Source organism: Patagioenas fasciata, chromosome 2, assembly GCF_037038585.1.
Source record: "Patagioenas fasciata isolate bPatFas1 chromosome 2, bPatFas1.hap1, whole genome shotgun sequence".
Taxonomy (NCBI): Eukaryota; Metazoa; Chordata; class Aves; order Columbiformes; family Columbidae; genus Patagioenas; species Patagioenas fasciata.
In genome coordinates, this window is record NC_092521.1 from 54,010,608 (window position 1) to 54,031,158 (window position 20,551).

The following is a 20,551-nucleotide window of genomic DNA, read 5'->3' on the forward strand; positions in this document are numbered from 1 at the left end:
GCATCTTCCACCCCTACTTGACCTCTTTGATGCCTACCCTACATGACCCTTGCTCTTTAGTGAGCAGCTCTGGCTCTTAATCATCTCTTTCAAAACAGGTTATTTGACTAGGTGGACATCACACTTCTCTCAGTGAGGCTTCTTCACCAAATGCCTGACTACCAGCTGACTCTGGCATCTTAAATCTCATCTTTAGTGTGCAAACACACTATTCTGTTGTATACACCACTTCACTATTTTTGCTTATTTTAATTGGAATGCCAACTTAATTTTCACCTGTCAAATGGCTTAATCCGGTACAACGTGGTGTAAATCGCAACTGAGGACATTTGTGCTCTTGAATGAGGGGTTAGTTCTTAGAAACCTTGCTGTGTCAGGCTAGGCAATCTACTGCCTTCTTCACACGAGTGTGTTAATGCATGGGTTAAAAATGCCTCTTCTGTTCTTCTCCTAAGCCTCTCCCGTGCAGAGACTACCAAACTGAAAGTTGACAGTATGTTGACAAAACTAACTTAACTTACACTTGTGGCCTAAGAAAGATTGGAAGTGGAGACTTCTTGAGGTAAAGGCCAAGGCAGCGATCCACCATGTCACCTCCCTTTCTTAGCCCCCTCTCTCTCCCATGCCAGGCCTGGTAACATGCTTTCTTCCTTCACAGAAGGGGAGCTGGAGGCAGAATGGCTGCAAGATGTAGGTTTATCAACGTTGATCTCAGGAGCTGAAGAGGAGGATGGCCAAGCCCTGCTGTCCACTCTGACCCGAACTCAAGCTGCTGCTGTACAGAAGAGGTACAACACCTACACTCAGACCCTGAGGAAGAAGAACAAGCACACAGTCCGAGATGTGCGAGACATCTTTGGCACAAGTGACTCTTCTGTAAGTAGCTAATGCATCTTACTGAATGTTTTTGAGCTTAAATTTTATGTATTTTGTGAGTAGCTCATCAAAGCTTCTAGCAGACAGGAACCCTTTTCTGCTGACAATGTACAGACAGCCAGTAGCAATACATGACACTAAGTCCAGACTTTTAATGCTGTATTTACTGCGTTTTTAGAGGAAAGGAAGAACCCAAATAAGACAGTTTTGCAACTAACCTGTAACATAATGTTGTATCTGTTGCCAGCCTTCCTCCTGCAATCTCCTATCAAGACTAACATTTACTCCCTTATTTTTTGGAAATTGGTGAGTTACTCTTGGCAGCTATTCAAATTTTTGCTGGCTTCTGGGGACACTTGCTATTTACTCAGCAGTCTCAGAGGTGAAGTAAAACCTCTCTCATGAAGCAACTGAGGTTCGAATATGCATAAGCTATTAAACACCTGCCGGCATTATTGCAACTGGTATACTGGCAGTTACATTTCACTTATGTAGCAAATGAAAATCTATTAACTGTTCATTTGCTTCATGGCTTCAGAAATGAGCATTGCCTTTGGTGGTTTGATTTCCTTTTCCCTGAGGATAGCCTTAAATGTGTCAGTTCCTATCCCTACACATTTTTATTTTGGTGAATGCAGTCAACTGTGTGAGTTTAGTCCAATGCTCAAAGCAACATGCATGACTTTACATATGTCACTCATGATATCTTAAATGAGAGTCACCAATAAGCTCAACAGCTCACCTTTGAAATTAATGTTAAAGTTCTTGTCATTACAAAACTCAAAAAAAACCTCTTTTTGTAATGAAATTGTTTTGTCCTTTTCTATTTTTCCTACTTTCTCCTCAAGGCTTGGCAACCTGGTTGAACTTAAAACAAACAAACAAAAAAAATTGGGAAACAAAATTGTAGCTGCGTAGTTATATTAAAATTACACAGACATAATAGTTGGGAACTTAGTTTATTCATCTCCACTTTAGGTATCTCGGCTCTTTTGAACATCTTGCAAATATATCCAGAAACATCCAGTAGTTTCCTGTGGGGAGACTCTCTTGCATGAGAAATCATCAGGCATGTTTGCATGAACATTAATAAGCTGGTAGCACTTCTTATTAGTTTAGCATACTTCTCCCATTTCAAGTATCTGTAAACCTTAATGGGTTAAAAAAATTTTGAAATTATGATAAAGCCTAAGTTTCCTAACAAATTTCTCTCAGCCAAATGAATGTTGTACCCATTCTCTCAGCTGGTCACCTTATTGATCTGGTTTTGATCTGCTTCTTTTTCACCTCTGTTTCTTACTTGCTAAAGGAATGAAGAGCTCCAAAGCATTGCCCTTCAAATCACTTTTTTACCTCTTCTGAAATTCAATTCACTTACTAGTTTTGCATTGTCAAAGTCTGAAAGACTAAAAAAGTAATTAAGACTTCTAATTCTTCTTTCCCACAAAAATACACAGTTCTGCAGGAAGCTTACCTAATGTTAAAGACAGATACACAAATACAGCTGGAGAGCACACCTTCCCCTCCCTCCAACAAATTGCAAAACAGATTGTGTTTTTAAAAGCCTGCAAGGTTCCCAACACCCTTTGGGCATTCACACTGACCTATCTCCTATTGATTGCTTCTATCTCTGCTGCTTATTATGGGATTTAGGAAGTCCATCCTAATTATCAGCTCTTCAGGGGCAAATGCATTACAGTGGGGTTGTTGTGTCCCAAACTGAGGTTTCCATCAGCAGCCCTTTTTAAGACGGTGTAAACTGAAGATCTTCTTTGGGCATGACACTACAGCTGTTAGTGAATCTTTGTAATGAATCATTTTAGGAAAGTGATCTGGAATAAAAACTACCCTGCCAAAAAAGAAGAGCAACAGAGAACAGGGAGGGGCAAATCTTTTACAGCTTAGCTGTTGACGAGAGGCTGGTAAAAAGACTGCTTGAAATGATGTGCAGGACTTTTGCTTTCCTGCCCTGCTTTTTAGCTGGGAAGGGAAGAAGTAAATGTGTTGCAAATAGCAAAACAGGTCTAATTGCTTCACATCACTCTATAATCCTCCTCATTAGGAGGACAGATTTACACCCTCTTCCCAACAACCTAAGCAAGAGCCTAAAGGAATGGGTCACATGGATTACTCTCTTCTTTGCCTAATGATGAGAGAAAAGGTTTTTAGCTCACTAGGGTTACTTGAGATGAGATTTAGAGGACCACTGAAGGGGCACAAATAGTTGTCATCCAGAGGTGGGGGGGAGACAGAGAGACAGATCTGCCCTAGATTCTTTGTTCTGAAATTGCCACTGCTTTGGTGGCCAACTTCTGTGTGAGTCAATACAGAGCAAAGGATGCTTTTCCCTCATCCCACCTTGAGGTCCATGCCCTTAGGGCAGGACTGTTCCCTTAACAGCCCAAGTGGACTGAAATGAAATTAAGCCATATTTCTGATCTGTGGGGGCAAAATGCAGCACCTGTGGTACCTTGCCCCTTGGAGAGTGATGACCTGGTGGAGCAGCCTCCCCTAGCTGAGGTGCTTCTGCTCTGCTTCAGACAGGTCTACACGCAGCAGGCTCGACTGACAGTCACACTACGGGGATTTAAATTGGATGGTTTATTAATAACAGTGGCCTGATTTTCCTTACTGCTGGTACCCCACTGCTTCCATCAGAAGCTGTTGGCTCTGCTAGTGCTCAAAGCCTAGAAAAATCAACAGCAGAATCCTAATGGTGGAGTGGAACATTGATTTTATTGCTGGAGGGAGGAAATGAAGCATTGTGCTCATTAACAGCCCAACCCTGTGTCCTGTGATCAGCTAAAACTCTTCAAGAATTTTAGGAACATTTTACTTGAGCAATGCATGAGAATATCATGTCCTAATTAAAGAAGGATCACTAACGAACCCAGAGCTATTTGCATGAAAAAGCATTTGTGATGACAGTGCCTGGAAATATGAATATATTCAAAGCATGGGCAACTCATATCCTGACCAGAGCTATAAATCTATCTTCCTCTGACAATAGATTCTGATCTCTTTGGTGCTCCAATGATTTGCTTTTACATCTTCTACAGTGAGGGTAGCTACTAAAGAACTACCTACCTCATCTCCATCTTTTCCTTGCTTTTCTGGTTTCCTCTTCCCATTGGAAATTCCTGCATACATTGTGACAGTAAATATTTCTCTGATTTTTAGTATCAAATAATGAGAACTATCTAATTAATTACTTCCATTCAGAAATCAGGAGATGAAAAGTCTTGCCTTCGCTGGAGCCCCAGCCACATGAATAAAGCTGTTCCAGTTTAGTTAAGGACACAGTTTGACTCTTGGTCTGTCACATTCATTAAGAGATAAGTTTCCAAAGATTTTTAATCTCTTTTTTAACTAAAAAAAAATGAGACCAAAAATATAATGGTTTTAGCTACCCCGATATTGTACGTGGTTCACAATATTCAATTGCCACAAGCTAGAGCAGCTGTACACTCCTGCAAGCAGTGCTGGCTGCAAGGCAGAGGGTGGTGTCAGGTCCCTCCACTCAGCCACACCTGGCTGCTGCAGCTGCCTCCCTATTGAGTTCATCTGTGTAACAAGACTGGAAGGACTTTTTCCTTAACAAATTTGACTCACTGTAAATCTGTTCTGAATATTGTTCGCAGGGTCAGACATTTTGAGCTGTGAAAGTAGATGAGCCAGTTGCTAATGTTTACCATTAATATCTCCATCTGGATCTTAAGCAGGAGAATAACTACTATTATGGTTGATTTTCCCAAATTGCTGAGGCAAGTTAAACCATCCCTTCCACTTCCATGCTCCCACCTGAAATATATCTTGATCTTTTATGTCCTAAAGCCTTTTGTGTAAATGTTACAGGATTTTATCATAAAAGCATCCTACAGTTGTCCCTTTAAAAAAATCAATGGTGCTTACAGTTTTCTGGCAAAGGAAGTCTATGTGACTCAAATCCTGTTTGCTATCAAGTTTGCAGGCCATTGAATGGACTCTCTCAGGAGAGATTTTATTCTTGTTACATTTGACTTTGTTACCCAAATAGCTCAGAGGATAGGACTGAATAAAACACCTGCAACATTATTTCAGGCTTCCAATTGGAAGAGCTGCCTGTCTTTTAAACATCTGACATTTTTCAGCAGCCTGAATGCTGCTCCTGTGCCTTGGCTACAAATGAGCATGACAAAATTTCTGTCCTGAGTCATTACTGCTTGTTGATGAACAGCTGATTTAGCAATTTGAAGAGCGGCTGTTGTGGGCTCACTGGGTTCACCTAGGCTGAAGGTTTGCCTGGGAAGCTGGGAGCTGCTCCATCAGGCTTGGGAGTAAGGCAGTAGCTTTGGGAATGGGAGAACCTGAAGGGATCCCACCAGGATGCAAAGGACAGCAGAAAAAAAACCAAGGCTGATTTGGAGCATTGTATTAATTTTCACTGAGTACTCTTCAGAGCATTTTTTAAAAATTCTTTACTTTTTTTTTCTTGTTTGTTTAGTTCGGTTTTTTTTACCCAAGAACATGCAGATGAGCTGCTATTGCCCCGTGTACATGTGTGCACTCAGATTTGTCTTATGACGAATCCCAAAACTTCCAAGAATAAGGGCAAAACTCAGCTGCCAAGAGAGGTGACAGTGCTTCACAGTCACCCCCTGGGCTTCACAGGCCCTTCTGTGCTGTGCCACGTGTTCTTCCTCCATTTTCACACAGTGCAGAATGATTTCTGGAGCAGAAAGAAATTAATTTGACTATAGGTCTTTTTTCCCAAAAACCTCCTTTTGCAGTTCACTGATAAAAAGCGTTACTATACGATCTGTGGCAGGGCATCTGTCCATTAATAATTTGCTAGTGTTCAAATCTTAAAAGACTGTGAACAGCCTGATTTCTGACAGGTGCTAGGGAGCAGCGGATGTCCGATGTGTCAGAGAGTCCTCAGAAAGTTTTGTGGCCTAAATAATTAAAAACAGGATGGATTACAATTTGACAAGGACCTTTCACTTACTACGATTACATGCAGCAATTTACCTAGCTAATTTGGATCATTATATAGAACAGGACTCATTAGCTACAGTGAGCTGCAATATTACTGACCTCAACAGGATCCAAATCTGCGTGGCCTGGGGAAGATTAATTCTCAGGCTCAGCTATGAAAAATGTACTCTGGCGAATCACAAATACGTTGTTTAAACTTGGCAAAAGAATGTAAGCTGAGAATAATATGCTGTTGCTTGAACTGTAGCAGTTTCTGTCCATAGACATTTACCTTCACTGCAGTCTGATCATTTTTCCTTGCCTATCAGCCCACATTTGAGACAGTTCCAGTGTCACCAGTTCCTTCTAATGGTATCCAGCTTCCTGGGCAGAAGCCAGTTTGGAAATCAGTTAGCTGTGAGTATGCCAACATGTAACCAGTGTTCACTTCCTCCTTGGAAAATAAATGATAGACAGAAAGATCCTTTTGTGGTTCTGAGGTTAGTCCCCTCTTCTGTGCTCGGGCTGTGCTGCATATATATTCATTGTCAGCTTATTGTCATGCAGGAACCAAAGTTTCCCATTTAAGACCAGTGTTGTATAGACACAGACCACTGCCCTTGAGGCATCAGTGTATAAAAGTACCAATCAGTGCAAGGCTGGGAATGTGAAAATAACCTCTAAACAATAAGGTGCAGAACTTGTCAGCAGTGTATTTCCTTGTTGCAAATCATGACAAGAAAGATTTGTATTTTGTTCACATTTCTTCTCCAGTACTGCAGAAACTGTAGTATTAAAAAATTACCATTTTTCTGGTTCTGCACTAATGGTGTTATTTTGGACAACCCTTAAACTCTTTGCCCTGACAGTGACAGACAGTGCTAATGAAAATGATAGCTCTGTTCTACTAAGTGTCTGGATAACTGTCAGCAGCCTTCCACAAAAATGTCCATCTTTTAGCTTTTCCCATCACCATTGTTCAGGGCTTACCTAAAGGGAAATAATACCCAAGTTTCAAAATTAAGCTCTTAGATGTTTACATCTGGATATAGTGCCAGAGACATTTTTCTCGGTTGCAAAAACCATTCATTTCATTGCTCTGCTGATACCTCTGCTCCATAAGGAGTTGTACTAGAACAGATAGGGAACCAAATTGCCAAGGACACTGTGGATGGTCTGTGGTCCCAGGTCCAAGGATAGAAAGAGAGACAGAAAACATCTTACAACATCTTGGCCATTAGGTAACGTCTAAGGCCACAGAAGCTACTTAATAGCACACTTAGCTTTTTCATGCAAGACTTACAAAACAAAAGCTGACAAAACAAAGGGTATTGCAAAAAATGCTTAAATCCCGGTGTCTGTAAATTCAATTATTTAAAAGTCATGGGGCCCACACATGTTTATATAACATGTAATGCTTTTTGATTGACTTTCTGATTTCCATGGGTTTTGAATGCACTTGGGTCACATTAGTAAACTCCTCTCTGCAGTCCTGGGAGCTGAAATTTTACCTCACTTCCAATAAAAAGCATTATTCTGTTCCAATTGCATGAGTCTAGGAGCTGGACAGTAATGGAAAATGTAAAATTGTTCTGAGATGTGAGGGACCAATCATGAAAGTCAGCAACACTAGAACTCATGCATATTATCACACTTTGGACTCCATGACAATAGGGCATTTCTGCACTTGATTGTACTGATTTCAAAAATTTTCCTTCGGCATCCACTAATTTCACTGAGTGACTAAATTTTAGAGTAGAACAATAAGTCGTTTTACAATATCTACCAGAAATTCCAGTAGACAGAGTATTTTTCAAACTGGAAGGTTGTACATTTAGTCCTGTTTTGGTGCTACACCCCTAACTAGCAACTGTGAGAAATATATGTGAGCATACAAAACATATGCATAATATCTTATGATTGTAAATAAGTCAACAGTGATGTGAGAAACTGTGTCAACAGCATTTTTCTGTCAGGAAATTTTATTTTAATTGTTCATTAGACGAGTGCCAACACAGTTTGCTGGCCTGGGTAGACAAGGATGGAGCACAAAAACCTGATAATTCCTGATAAACAGGAAGTTCCAGCCTGACAATCTTTCTCATGAAAAGAAACAAGTTAAATATTCTGAAATGAAAATAGGGATTTTATTTCTAAGAGGTTATTTCCTCCAGACAAAACAGGAACATGCTGTGGTTTACACAGAAATTCCTCTTTGAAGCACTTCCTTTATTACTTTCTCAAGATTTTTGTCATCTTGGTTCATTTTTTTAATGTCTTTCTAATAAATGCAAGCATTCATCCAGCATTCATATATAGTTTCCCTTATTTTCAGCTAATAGCTGTCTAGACTGTGGACTAGATAAAGGCAGCTCATCCATTACAGAAGAGCTCTCCTATGAGGTTTCTTTCTCAGAATCCATCACAGTCCTTCCAAAACCCCAAGAATGGCCGAAAAACCAGAGATTCAAAAAGGAAGACTCTGCTTTGCCTGTAAGTTTGTTCTTGACATATTTCCTCAATTCTTTTTTTTTTTTTTAAACCCAGTAATTTCCTGATTTATATCCCCAGCACGTTGGAGTCTGTTAAGAATCATTAGGTGTCTTTTGCTGTGTGTGCTTTATAGAGACCGCCCGTTGTGCCTGCCTACCACTTGCAACTGATTCCCAGAGCTAAACTGGATATCCAAGCCTGGTTTTCACTTGTACCCATCACAGATAAATATGTGTAACTCCGTTTACAACTATTGCTTCACCCACACATTTTTCACATAGAAATGAAGGCCGGTTACTGGCACTAAAGCTAGCAATCATTTTCATTACTGGTCTGCTTTCCTACTTTATTCCTGCACAGATTATCTGCCTTTGTTGACACATTGATTTAAAATTGCTTCACAGATGAAGGGGGAAAGCAAGGCTTGGTCCTGCAGCAGTACTGATTGTCTCCAGGTAGTAATCAGTGTAATTACACTATGGGAGATACTACATGAATAGTTAAAGGAAAATTTATTATATCATCTGACCAGACATACACTGAGCAGTTGTGTCATTATGTAGAATTATTTCTTGAAGTCAAAGAAGTCAGTTCTCTATTTCCATCAGCCCTCAAAACTTCCATTGCTGAAAACTGAAGCATTAGGTTTATGCTTCAGATACCACCTTTTTAGTGAAATGTATGAAATAGCTGTAAATTATTTGGAAGTATTTCCTGAATTTTATGATGTCCTGAGGTCCTGAACTAATCTGGAATTGTGGCTATCCAAACATTGCAATTTCCAAAAATTATCCATTTGTCCTTCTCAGACACCACCAAGGAAGAAGAACCTGAGATGCATAAGTAAGCTTCCCTGCTGAAAAGAGGGATAAGACACTGAGTAGATTACAGTGGTGTGAAATCCCTGTGCTTTAGTGTGTCTGGGTTTTTCTGTGGTGAGGATAACGTGGTGTCCTGTGGAGAGTGAGTATATGTCTGCATTCACCACGATTTTGTCAAGCCAGAGGTTCATCCTTACTCCATGTAATATCAATAGCAAACCTGGGACCCCAGCCTTAGCTACAGCACACGTACACACACACACATGCAAATTGTTCTCTGCAACAACTCATTTTCCAGTTGATAGAGTAGGAAAACTGGTAACAAACACGTAAGGTGCCACATTGAACACCATGGAGCTGTGGATCCAAAATTGATTAGTATTAGAAAAGACCAGTATTATGCTGGCGATGAACTATTCTGCATGCAGGACATAATTTTGTGTGCTCAGAAGAGTACATGAGAAATATGGCAGGTCATCACGGACAGAGACTTTCTGAATAAAGTCAACCGCCGTAGCTGTCAACATTGGCATTTCTCTTACTTCATCTGCTGTCACTCATGGTATTTGTTTTTTCCTCCTGGTGGCTCAGACTGTACTGGGCCCCAGCAAAAGAAATAATTTCTTGCTCTGTTACACAGAGTGACCAGTCACCCACACTCTGAAGGAGTGTATCTCCATCCTCAAGGAGGGCCAACAGGGTCAGACTGAAGTCTACACAACATCATACTTTCTCCAGAGCAGGTCTGACACGTCAATGTAAAAAACTTCACGAGTGGCATATGCTGAGCTACATAGAGAGAGATTATGTAGCATAAAATAGCATGTCCCCTGTAGCTCCCAGAAGAGCCAACTCAGTGTCACTGTCTGCATAGCACTGCATGCAATTTCCTCAATGTGGGGCCATGATAAATGTGACTTGGTTGAAGATATTACTGATCTAAGACTCAGTAAGCATTTCAGGCCTGTCTTAGTACACTGTATAATTCTACATAGAAACAACATGTCACATAGTATCAGACAAGATCCTTAGCCAAAATGCTAGTAATCTAATTTCATGATGGCACAGCCTCCTTCACTGCTGTGTATTGTGACTCCACTGTTTGTAAGAAAAACCACTGGAAAATTGTGACAGAAGACAGAAGACAGAGGTTAAGCCCCAAACCTTGTGTTATCACTGCATCACATCACAGTGACCCTAGGAGTCAACCAGCCACCATGAAAAATGATTCTAGTTATCTTTTGTAATCAGATTTGGAGTCTTTGTCATTTTTTCTTGGGAATCATACTTGTTCTCTTTCCCCTTAGGAAATATAAGTATACTGTGTGATTTTTTTTTTTTTTCTTATTTTCATCATGATTTATTGTGTTTTGACTGCTTTTGGACTTTTTGCACCACTGGAATCAAAATGCATAGATATTCTTTAGTATTTTATGTGTCTTCAGAAGACTATCCTCCATGTAGCTTTTGTTACATTATTAAATCTCAGCATAAGAGTAACAGTGGAATTGCTGCATTTTGAGTAGGAAAGGTTCTGGCCTAAAATGCCCCAGACAGTGTGTAAATTAGTTATTCCACCCACTGCACTTCTTCTCCCCCAGTTATGATTAACTCCTACTGAAAGACCATGTGTAGTGTGATTTAGAAAGTCCTAACATACATGACCTAGATGTGCTTTGTCTTCTCCTACTTTTGAAATCTTGTGTAAGTTTAATCCTTTTTTTGTTTGTTCAGGGTTTGTTGTTGTTATTAAACTATTTGACCGGCTTAATCTAAAAATGGATTAAACCTATTGAGTCTGAATTTATTTATAAAAAGAGAGGACTGGGCTGAAATCTCCAGAAACAAAACATTATTAAAGGCTGGGTTTCCACTCAGTTCCCTAAAGGGAGGAGAAGATTTGTAATGCTATTTATTTATAACTCTGACTAACAATTACTGGTTTAAATTACAATTAATTTTTTTTTAAAAAATGCAATACCAAAGATCCACAGTTCTTTGAAAAGCATGTCTTTTACTCCAGCTCTGTTATTATGTGTAACAATTATGTCAAAAACTGATGGTTATTTGTTCTTTTTGACACTGGTACAAATGCTTTTGTCATGACACAACATTCCTGGCTCTGGCCCATGACACTGCAATTTCTAAAATATGTAGACATCTTCACATGCCCTCAAATTACTAAGTATCCTTTAGTTCAAGTCTACTTGAATAAATTATTTCTTAGCTGCTGGGAGTCCTGTTTCTATGCCTAAATACTTCTTGAGTAATAAAAAGTACCAGTAAATTGACAAGTTGGCATTGGCACTAAGTGATTCTGCTTCTGGGCTTCTCCTCAGGCCTTTAGTTTGAACTCTTCTAGAAGACCTCATAAATTAATAGAAATATGCAAAGCAAACATGGATTCATTACACACACACAAATTATATCCATGATCAAATGCATCAACTACTTCAACAGCATTTTAATATGTTCTGGGAGAGGCAGAAGCAGAGCAAAATGTTATATCCTGCCGAAGCTGAGCGAAAATTTAAGTAGCACGTATCTAATTTATCCCAGCTGGGTTGCAGGCACTGAGGTTAATACCTGTGTTCCAGCACTGCTTATCAGTCTAACTGCAAGGGAACATGATGAGCAAGAAGCTAAATGTTATGTTTCAGATGGATGCAAGTTATATTAGGATTCCAGCCCAACACATAGATGTGTCATTCAGCTCTTTGGTGTTACCCATCTACTTTAATATGGCTTACTATCACATACGGGCATCTCTTTCAAAACAAAAATTCACATCCTGCAATTTTTGTGCAAATAAAGAAGTGACTCATCTCTATTGTAGAAATTCATTGTTCGGAAAAGCCGGTTTGGACTGACAGAGGTTGGAGACCTCTCTCCTGAAGACATGAAGAAGATCCGCTACCTCTCCCTGATTGAGCTGACGGCCTTCTACGATGCACTGGGGGTGGAGTTGAAGAGGAACCGCTCAGAGAGGGTGCGAGGACGAGGTACCGTGCTGGGGCATCCCCATGGTGGCCACCTGGGCACCGCTCAGCATAGCTAAGCACATGCGTACAGGGCTGTGCTTTCCCTCTTTCATGTTTGCTGTTATTATTTTAAAGAAAATGGTCTATTTGGAGTCCCTCTCACCGTACTGCTGGAGAATGATCAAAAGAAGGTTCCTGGAATAAAAGTTCCACTCATCTTCCAAAAAGTGAGTATAACTCAGCCTTTCATCATTTACATTGACACTCAAAAGAGACATCAGCTAAAAGATGATGTAGGCTTTACAGACTTGAAGATGTCTACAGGTTGTCTATATATTGTGGTTTGAAAACCCTGAGACAAGGAGACGAAATTTGCTCCTTTTTTGTGTTTTATCTGTCATGGGAACCTCTTTCCATTTTTGTAATTATATTGTACTGTACTGCATACTTTGGGAAACAAATGTCTGGCTTTGTGTTTCCCTTTCTCATTAAATTAGAGAGCCATGCAAAATAGTGTTTGTGTACAGAAGTGACAGAGCTGAATTTTCTCAGGAGTTTTTATTTCACGTTAATTCAAACCATAGGTATTACTTAGCTGTTATTTCCAGAATGGAAGTGGTATCTTCTCACTGAGGTTTGCATAGCAAGATAACATCATTTATGTAAGTCATTTAATAGTACAATGACATCCAGCAATCCATCCTTTTGGAGGGAGGTACACAGACACAAGCAAACACGCAGTTGCACAGGTTTACATGGGCTTGAAACTTCAACAAATTTCCCTGTAAATTCTGGCAGAAGGGGAAGTAGTGTGGAGTGTCAGGGGAAAGACTGACATGACTTGAATATTTACACGACTTTGCAATCAGCTCCACAGCTACCCTGTCAAGATACCATGGGAAATTAGAAGGATCCAAAAGCCAGGGCAGGAAACAGAGGTGGTGGTAAAAATCCAGAGCTGTATGAATAAATGCTAGGAAATGATTTTATTATTTAACTTGTCCTGAATTATGCTAAATCAAAACATATTTATTTTTTTTATAAAGAATTAGAGTGGAAAGCCTATTCCTCTGTTCACAGAAATTTCAAAATAAAATATCCTGGGATCATTTTCTAATCTGAGTTCTCAGTTCCCAGAAACTTATGTTATCTATGGACCTTTCCATTGTGCTCCTCAGGGAAAGACTTAAACATTTCTCAGAGGTTAATTTTCCCTCAAAACACCATTGTGTTTTACTCAGTGTATCTGCCCTTTTATTAATACGTTTATGTGTTAATTGTTCTATAGCAATGCCAAGTCTCAAATCAAGGACAGAGGGGCCCATTTCATTATCAGTTTTCCATACTCTGCATATTCTGTCTTTTGGGGTCAGGAATATGGAGAACAAATTAGGAAGGTCTATTTACATGAGCTGGTTTGGTTTTTATCAGCAAATTACATATAAATTTATCTTTTACAGATTAGTTTCAAGAATATCTAGACTGAAAAAAGTTAATATTTGTATGTGTTTCTGAGTATTTTCCTGGTGTTTGCTGGGTTTTTTCAGTTGCTGCTCAAGCTTGAGGAAACAGGTCTAGAAACTGAAGGAATTCTACGAGTGCCTGGATCTGCCTCCAGAGTCAAGGTACATGCTTGTGTCAGTTTTCTATCCCCTGCGTCACAGACCCTATGTAAAATAATGCAGCGCACACAAATGCACACTGCACATAAATACTGATGTGGGTAGATCGGCATTTCTGTCCCAACTAGTGAAAGGTCAGATTGCCTCCTGGGAACCAAAAAATCACGAAACATATAGACTATTGCTTTGCTTTTGTTAATGTTCTTTATAAAGAACAGACTTGACACAGAATGCAGTTTTTCTCTACTAAACATTGAGGGATCCTTTCAGTTTATCTCTGTCATCCAAAAAATGTTGTGATCTTACCTCTGTTCTAATTTATTCCAGAAATCCAGAGATGCTAAGCTGGGTGAACTTCAGAAAAAGATCTTATTCTATGTCATTTTAATCTTTGTGCTATTTTATTTCTTATTTATCTTCTGTGATCCTACAATTTAATATTCCAAGTGGGAGAAATTTGGCCTGCGTCCACTGTTTGGCAGCCTCAAGTACTGCATTTTCACAGGCTATTTGCAGACTATGAACACAGGCTAGTTGATACCAAATAACCTGACAATGCTGTGCAGTAATGCTTGCAATTCCTTCTCCAGACTAACCTGATTCCAGGAGCTGAAAGCCTTTGACAGAGGCAAATTAGGAAAACAATTTTTTTCTGGGCTTAGTAGTGTCTAACTCTGACCCAGATTTTTTTAATTTTTTTTTTAAATGTTCCCTAGTCTTTGCTTTGTTTGAGTTTGTTTGTTGGGAGGTGGTGGGGGTGGTTTTATTTGTTTTAATCTGGTTTAAGCAATGACTTAATAGTTCAACCCAAACCCACTTTCTCATCCTTAAGAATGCTAGTCTTGCTTTTTGACGCAGGAAGCCTCAGCATTGTGGCAGCCACACAAAGAATAATGTTGGGGTTTGCTAAAGGGATCATAAAAAATGACTATACAACAAAATGCAACATTAGATGAAACGCGCCATAGATAGGCACTAGCATTCCAGCTCCCTTTGACTCTGTCAATTGATAAAAGCAGCACGATGCAAAGTGCCACATTTTGCAGAAGGGAGCTCCTAATTTGGCCTGTACTTTTCAGCTTCCTCATTTTTTTCATACAAATACTTAAGGTATTAATTCACATAATCTCTTTTTTTTTCCAACCTCTCCAGGGAGATTACACAGTAGAGCCATGCTCTACCTAATTTAATTACTTTCATATTCTTTGCACATACTGTACTGTGTCTTGTTCGCTTCTTACTCACAACCTACATCCAGAGGGGTCTTATGATATATGACTTTATATGTAACTCTCCTATACTGGGTGGTAAGTTAAACTGCCTATATGAAAGTTTTAAACTATTTGAGTTTTGGCTTCATTTAAGTCTGTCCAACAAGCCAACCAGTAAGAGAATATTTTTTCAAAGCTGATCCAGATTTTATCCTTCAAAGTCTTCATACATTATTATGACATTCGGATTTGAGGGCATTCCATTCTTGTTTGGAGAACGAAAAGGCATATGGAAGTGATTAAAGAATACTCTTCTATAAAAGAAGAGTAATCTGGTTTGTACCAAAAGATCCAGTGAACCAAAAATGCATGAGAGTCTACTGTATGATCAGTCATGTTTAAAAAAAAAAAAAAACCAAACCTGCAAAAGGTTATTTAAAAGTACCTAGGTGCATATATATATATATATATATATGTATATATATAGATATATGTATGTATGTATGTGGGGCGGGATGAGTGTAGAAAATATACATATATTCTGGTTTGTGTAGATATATATGTTAAATGTTTATGTTTTAAAAATCTTTCTTTCTATTTCTATGGATTTTTCCCAGTTCTCAGCAGAAAAATGTGGAGTATGTTTTCTCTCCCCTTGTGATTTTGATGAGGTGAGGATTTCTGTTCCACATTTCCCAGTCAGCTACCAGAAGAGAATTTAATCCAGGTGTTTGTATAGATTATGTGCAAAGGATATGAATACAGAGGAAGCCAAGAGAGCCCAGATTACAACCAGTAAAATGTGTTAGTAAAAATGAGATTGTAACATTTTATACCCAATCCTAAATGACTTTCTATTTCCTTTTGTGCCAGCCATTTCACTTCATTATGTGTGACGATATTTGATATGTAATTTCCTTCCATTCATGTGAGGTACTGTAAACAGAATTAGTTTTTAAAGCTCTTCTGTCTGAATGGACTAAATTTTTTGTATAATATTAAAGTACTTTTGACAAAAACATGATCTGAAAGCTGAATATTAACTACAATCGTAATTTGTCATAAGTCGTCTCACAAAAAGCACCAACAAACTTACTATGGATAAGGCAGTGTTTTGCCAGTAATATTGTGAAAGCTGCATTATTTATGGATATCTTTTGATTACAATAGCCTCATTCAATCTTATTAATCCAACAAATTTTTCAGGAGCTTGCATTTTCCAAACAGTGATCTGTGTTTGAAGCCAAATCCTAAGAGGAACCTTACTGAATATTTCCCATTCACACACATGTGTGAACTTTAATTAGTTACCCTCCAGAACAGACGTCTGTTATCGAGCAAGATGCCAACATTGGATAATACAAGCATTAAATGAGCACCTAAAATGGTATAATCAATTCTGTCTTAGTTATCTCTTGTGGTTTTTTGAGGGGTTTTTTTGGCATGTTTTAAGTCAATGTTTTCTGACAGTAATGCTTTGATACTTTTATTTTTCTGTGAAGTGATCAAATCTAATTATAACTATCCTAAAGGAAAATATCCTTCAAAGACAGGAAGACCTGAAGTTAAAACTACTTGCTCAAGGTCCATGGACTCAGATGCCAACAGATTGTTTAGCACGTTCACTGAAAGAAATGCCACTCCTTTGTGATTTAAGGGTCAAAACCTCTGGAGAGCATTTTAAACAAAAAGAACAGCTGTGCTAAAGATCCCGTTTAACTGAATTTTCTGTTTCTTAGTTCTAAGACATTGCACAAAATTATCTTGCTTTAAAATGGTTCAAAGAGGTCATTGGCAGAAATCTAGCTAATGCAAACCGAATTTAGCCTGGGTTGCAAAATATCCCCAGGAACCTGATCTATCAGCCTGTTCTGAACTCCACACAGCTGTGCCTAGACTGCTCCCAGTTTAGGACTACTTTAATTTAACTATGGTGTAAACCTGCCTATTGTTTGTAATGGGATTTCGGAAGTGATCTCAAACTGCCGGGTCAGAAGCCATGATTAAAGGTTAGATGTTCCTTTTATCTTTCAGAATCTCCATCAAGAACTTGAGGCAAAATTTTATGAAGACACGTTTGACTGGGACCAAGTACGAAACAATGATGCAGCAGGACTGCTGAAAATGTTTATAAGAGAACTCCCAAGCCCCCTCTTCACAGTAGAATATCTACCTGCTTTCATCACACTAGTGGAAAGTAAGTGGAAAAGGAGTTAGTATGAACTAATCCAGATAAAATGTAATAGAAGATATTACATGTTTTTCTCTCTCAGAAGCAGAGAGATAAAAAGGCCCAGAGCGTTGCCTAAAGATTTACATTTTCTGCAAGCTTTCCTTTTCAAATGGAAAAATGTCTCTGCATTTATCTCATAGCATAGACTTGTTAATGTGAGATTTGAAATCTGTGAACAAATGATGGCTGAGCAATGACTTTCATGTATAGACTCTGATTCACACAAATTGTAGATTTCACAAATGAAAATTTCTGCAAAGTAAATTCAGGTCACTGCCCTTTAGTTGATATTCTACTTGATCTATTTTATTTCTCTCTGGGTTTATGCTGAGGTCAGAATATTCGTACAAAGATATATGTGATCACAGGAAGCTTCAGGCAGTTGGGTTTTGTTTTGAAGTGTATATGCACCCTCTCAGTCTCAGTACATTTTGTTCATTTACTTTCCAGGAAGAACACAGTAGTACTTATTGACTTAATTGCAAGTTCACTTGAATTAGGACAGAGTGTAACTATCAGGATGGTGAATTTATTAGGCAAATTGGTACAGAAAACTTAGGACCTTTACATAAGGTTGCAGCCAAGTTTTCAGTGTTTGCATGAGGTAGTTTAGAAGACACAGAGGTGATTCCTTCCTGAAACCCTCACATACTTGAGTGTGCTCCTTGGGGGTCCCAGACTGCATGTAGTTATGTTCGCTTAGCAGTTTGGAGGAGAAGACTGAAAAGGAGGTGTCTATGCAAAATAAAATAACTTTATTTCCTACAACAGATACACTGTACACAGCTCGCACACTTTTTTTTCCAACCCTCTCTTATCCGTCCTGAGTCTTCTCCACACCAGCTCTTCTAGTAAGCATTGCACAGTATCAATATATGCCAACTGCTGAAAACAGGATCGTGTTTTGTAACTGACAAGGGGGTCTATTTAATCTAGAGTGCTAGATTGGGACAAATAGTAATATTAGTCAAAAAAATTTGTGTAAACAAATATCCATTTCAGTTTGAAAGGGGAGAAATACTTGATTCATATTCACAAGACAATTTGATCATGATATACAAGTGAAAATAGCTAGTATAAAAAAATATTGTCTCCTTGCTATTTAGACAGACTTTTATAGACACTTGTCTCCCCCTATGACAATGACCCAAGATGATGAGGAAAAACCCACTCATTAAGTTGATTTTATATTTGGAAAGAAAGGTTATGGATAACCAACACCTAAGCATACTAGTCCCAAATGGGCAGTGGTTGTTGTGTTTCTAGAACTGCTGACCTCAAGGTTTTTAGAACAAACCAATTGCAACTGGGATTTTAAAAATATTAATTCCTATTCTTAGAAATCCCCAAGATCAAGTTACAGCTACAAGCTTTGCATCTGTTGATCATGCTGCTGCCTGAAGCCAACAGAGACACAGCCAAGGTAAGTTCTTCATTTGCTATCACCTGTGGTACTTTTGACTTTAAAATGAGAGATGTGTTTTTTTTCTAACAGTCAGTGACCAGATGCTGCACCACAAAAGTATTCATTGTTGTTTTTTTTTTTTATAATTTCCTTGAAAAGATGTTCCAATTCCCTGGCTGTCATTTATTTTACAAGAACCAGTTGCTGGAGGTATCCAACTGCTGGTGTCAGTAAATGGCTCCCAGGCATCATTTATTCTGGAGCATTCATTTCAAAGAGGCATATTCCTCACATAGTTTGGAAAGAGAAGGTCCATTTTTCTGTATAACTGGAATTCTTCAGCATGAAGGTAAATGAGAAGCTGCCCCCTAAGCTCACCTGGTGCACTCCCAGTGCTGAAGGGCTTCCAGGGCACTGGACCAGACTGGAGGAGGCAGTCCAAACTAAAAACCCCTGTAGCATGGATGTCAGGACCTCAGCCTTTTCTGGTTTGGCCTTAAAATTCCATATCCACATCCACGTACTACTTCCTAATACAGACACAATGGCTACAGGCATTTTGGGTGCTTGGGAGCTTCCAGGTGTGTCTGCAGCCTGAGACACTGGTTGCATCTTTGGACTTGTTTCCACATAAAGGAAACCTGGGTGAACAAGCTGCCTGGGAGCCCCCAGACATTCCCCTGCTCGTCAGGACCTCTGCCATGCATGCGCAAAAGTGACATCAGCGAACAACCACTGAGCACTTCTTGCTTTCATTATCCCAGCATAAATGATTGGTGGGTTGCTGTCAGAAATTCCTCAGATTATATCACATATGGGACTTTTCAAGAGAGGCTGATCATCCTGGTGACTAAAATATAAAAAGCCTTGGCCAGATACATCAAAATAGACACCTTGAAATCTATGAAGACAATAACTATTCCATTGAAACATCTTTGTAACTTTCCTCTGCTAGAGGATTCAGAGGCTTAGCGCAGGCACTGTACTTGACTTACAGACTTGAGATTCTGCTGTAAGTGATAGATAATTTATTAATGTGTGTTTTGATAATACTAACTGTTCCTCTGTGACTGTCTTAGGTGGTCATGCCAGCAAACATCAGAGTAATCCAAATTAGAATGCAAATAGCAAGTACTACTCCAAAGTAGCAAGTGATAGAACAAGAGGAAATGGCCTCAAGTTGTGCCAGGGGAGGTTTAGATTGGATATTAGGAAAAAATTCTCATGGAAAGGGTTGTCAGGCATTGGAACAGGCTGCCCAGGGAAGTGGTGGAGTCATCACCCCTGGAGGTGTTTAAAAGGCATTTAGATGGGGTTCTCACAGACATGGTCCAGTGCTAGAGTTAGGTTATGGTTGGACTCGATGATCCTGAGGGTCTCTTGCAACTGAAATGATTCTATGATTCTATGAAAAAACCTGAATTTCACCTCCAAGTGCAAATATGGCAGCTTTCTAGCCAGATGTGCATTTGAGAATGCTGCATTTAAGAAGTAAAATATTTTGTGAGACTCAACATAACAAGTATTGTTTTTCCAGGCTTTCCTTCAGTTCCTGAAGAAGGTGGTTGCTAACGAAGGGAAAAATAAAATGAATTTATGGAATGTTTCTATGATTGTTGCACCAAACCTCTTCATCTACAAAGGAAAACGTGCAAACCAACAAGAAATGCAAGCAGCCACTACCACAGCACACATTGTGCGGCTTTTAATTCGGTACCAGGACATTCTGTGGACAGTGAGTAATGCTGGTTCCCTCCTTATGGCTCCCGAATGGAGAAGTATTTAGCTAGATGCAGCAGCTCTGTAGAAATCAGAGTAAACCGACCTTCCTAGAAGAAGCAGTTAGCTATTCTCTGTAAACTGTCTGGAGTCTTTTGTAACTAGAATGAGATCAGGTGATGGATAACTCTGGATGGAGATTTACCTCACCTAAGACAACCATTTTAGCACGAA

General features: G+C 39.1%; 1 protein-coding gene across 3 annotated transcripts in view; it reads left to right on the plus strand.

Annotated features, from left to right (window-relative positions):
• Positions 1–20,551, plus strand: part of ARHGAP28 (Rho GTPase activating protein 28) — a 76,090-nt gene that overhangs the window by 46,164 nt on the left and 9,375 nt on the right. For all 3 annotated transcript variants that reach the window (XM_065831189.2, XM_071804238.1, XM_065831190.2), the window contains 9 exons: positions 659–876; positions 6,162–6,249; positions 8,168–8,325; positions 11,983–12,148; positions 12,263–12,354; positions 13,675–13,752; positions 16,995–17,157; positions 18,534–18,616; positions 20,136–20,333. In XM_065831189.2, coding sequence (XP_065687261.1) covers positions 659–876; positions 6,162–6,249; positions 8,168–8,325; positions 11,983–12,148; positions 12,263–12,354; positions 13,675–13,752; positions 16,995–17,157; positions 18,534–18,616; positions 20,136–20,333 — 1,244 coding nt within the window. The remainder of the gene's footprint in view (positions 1–658; positions 877–6,161; positions 6,250–8,167; positions 8,326–11,982; positions 12,149–12,262; positions 12,355–13,674; positions 13,753–16,994; positions 17,158–18,533; positions 18,617–20,135; positions 20,334–20,551) is intronic.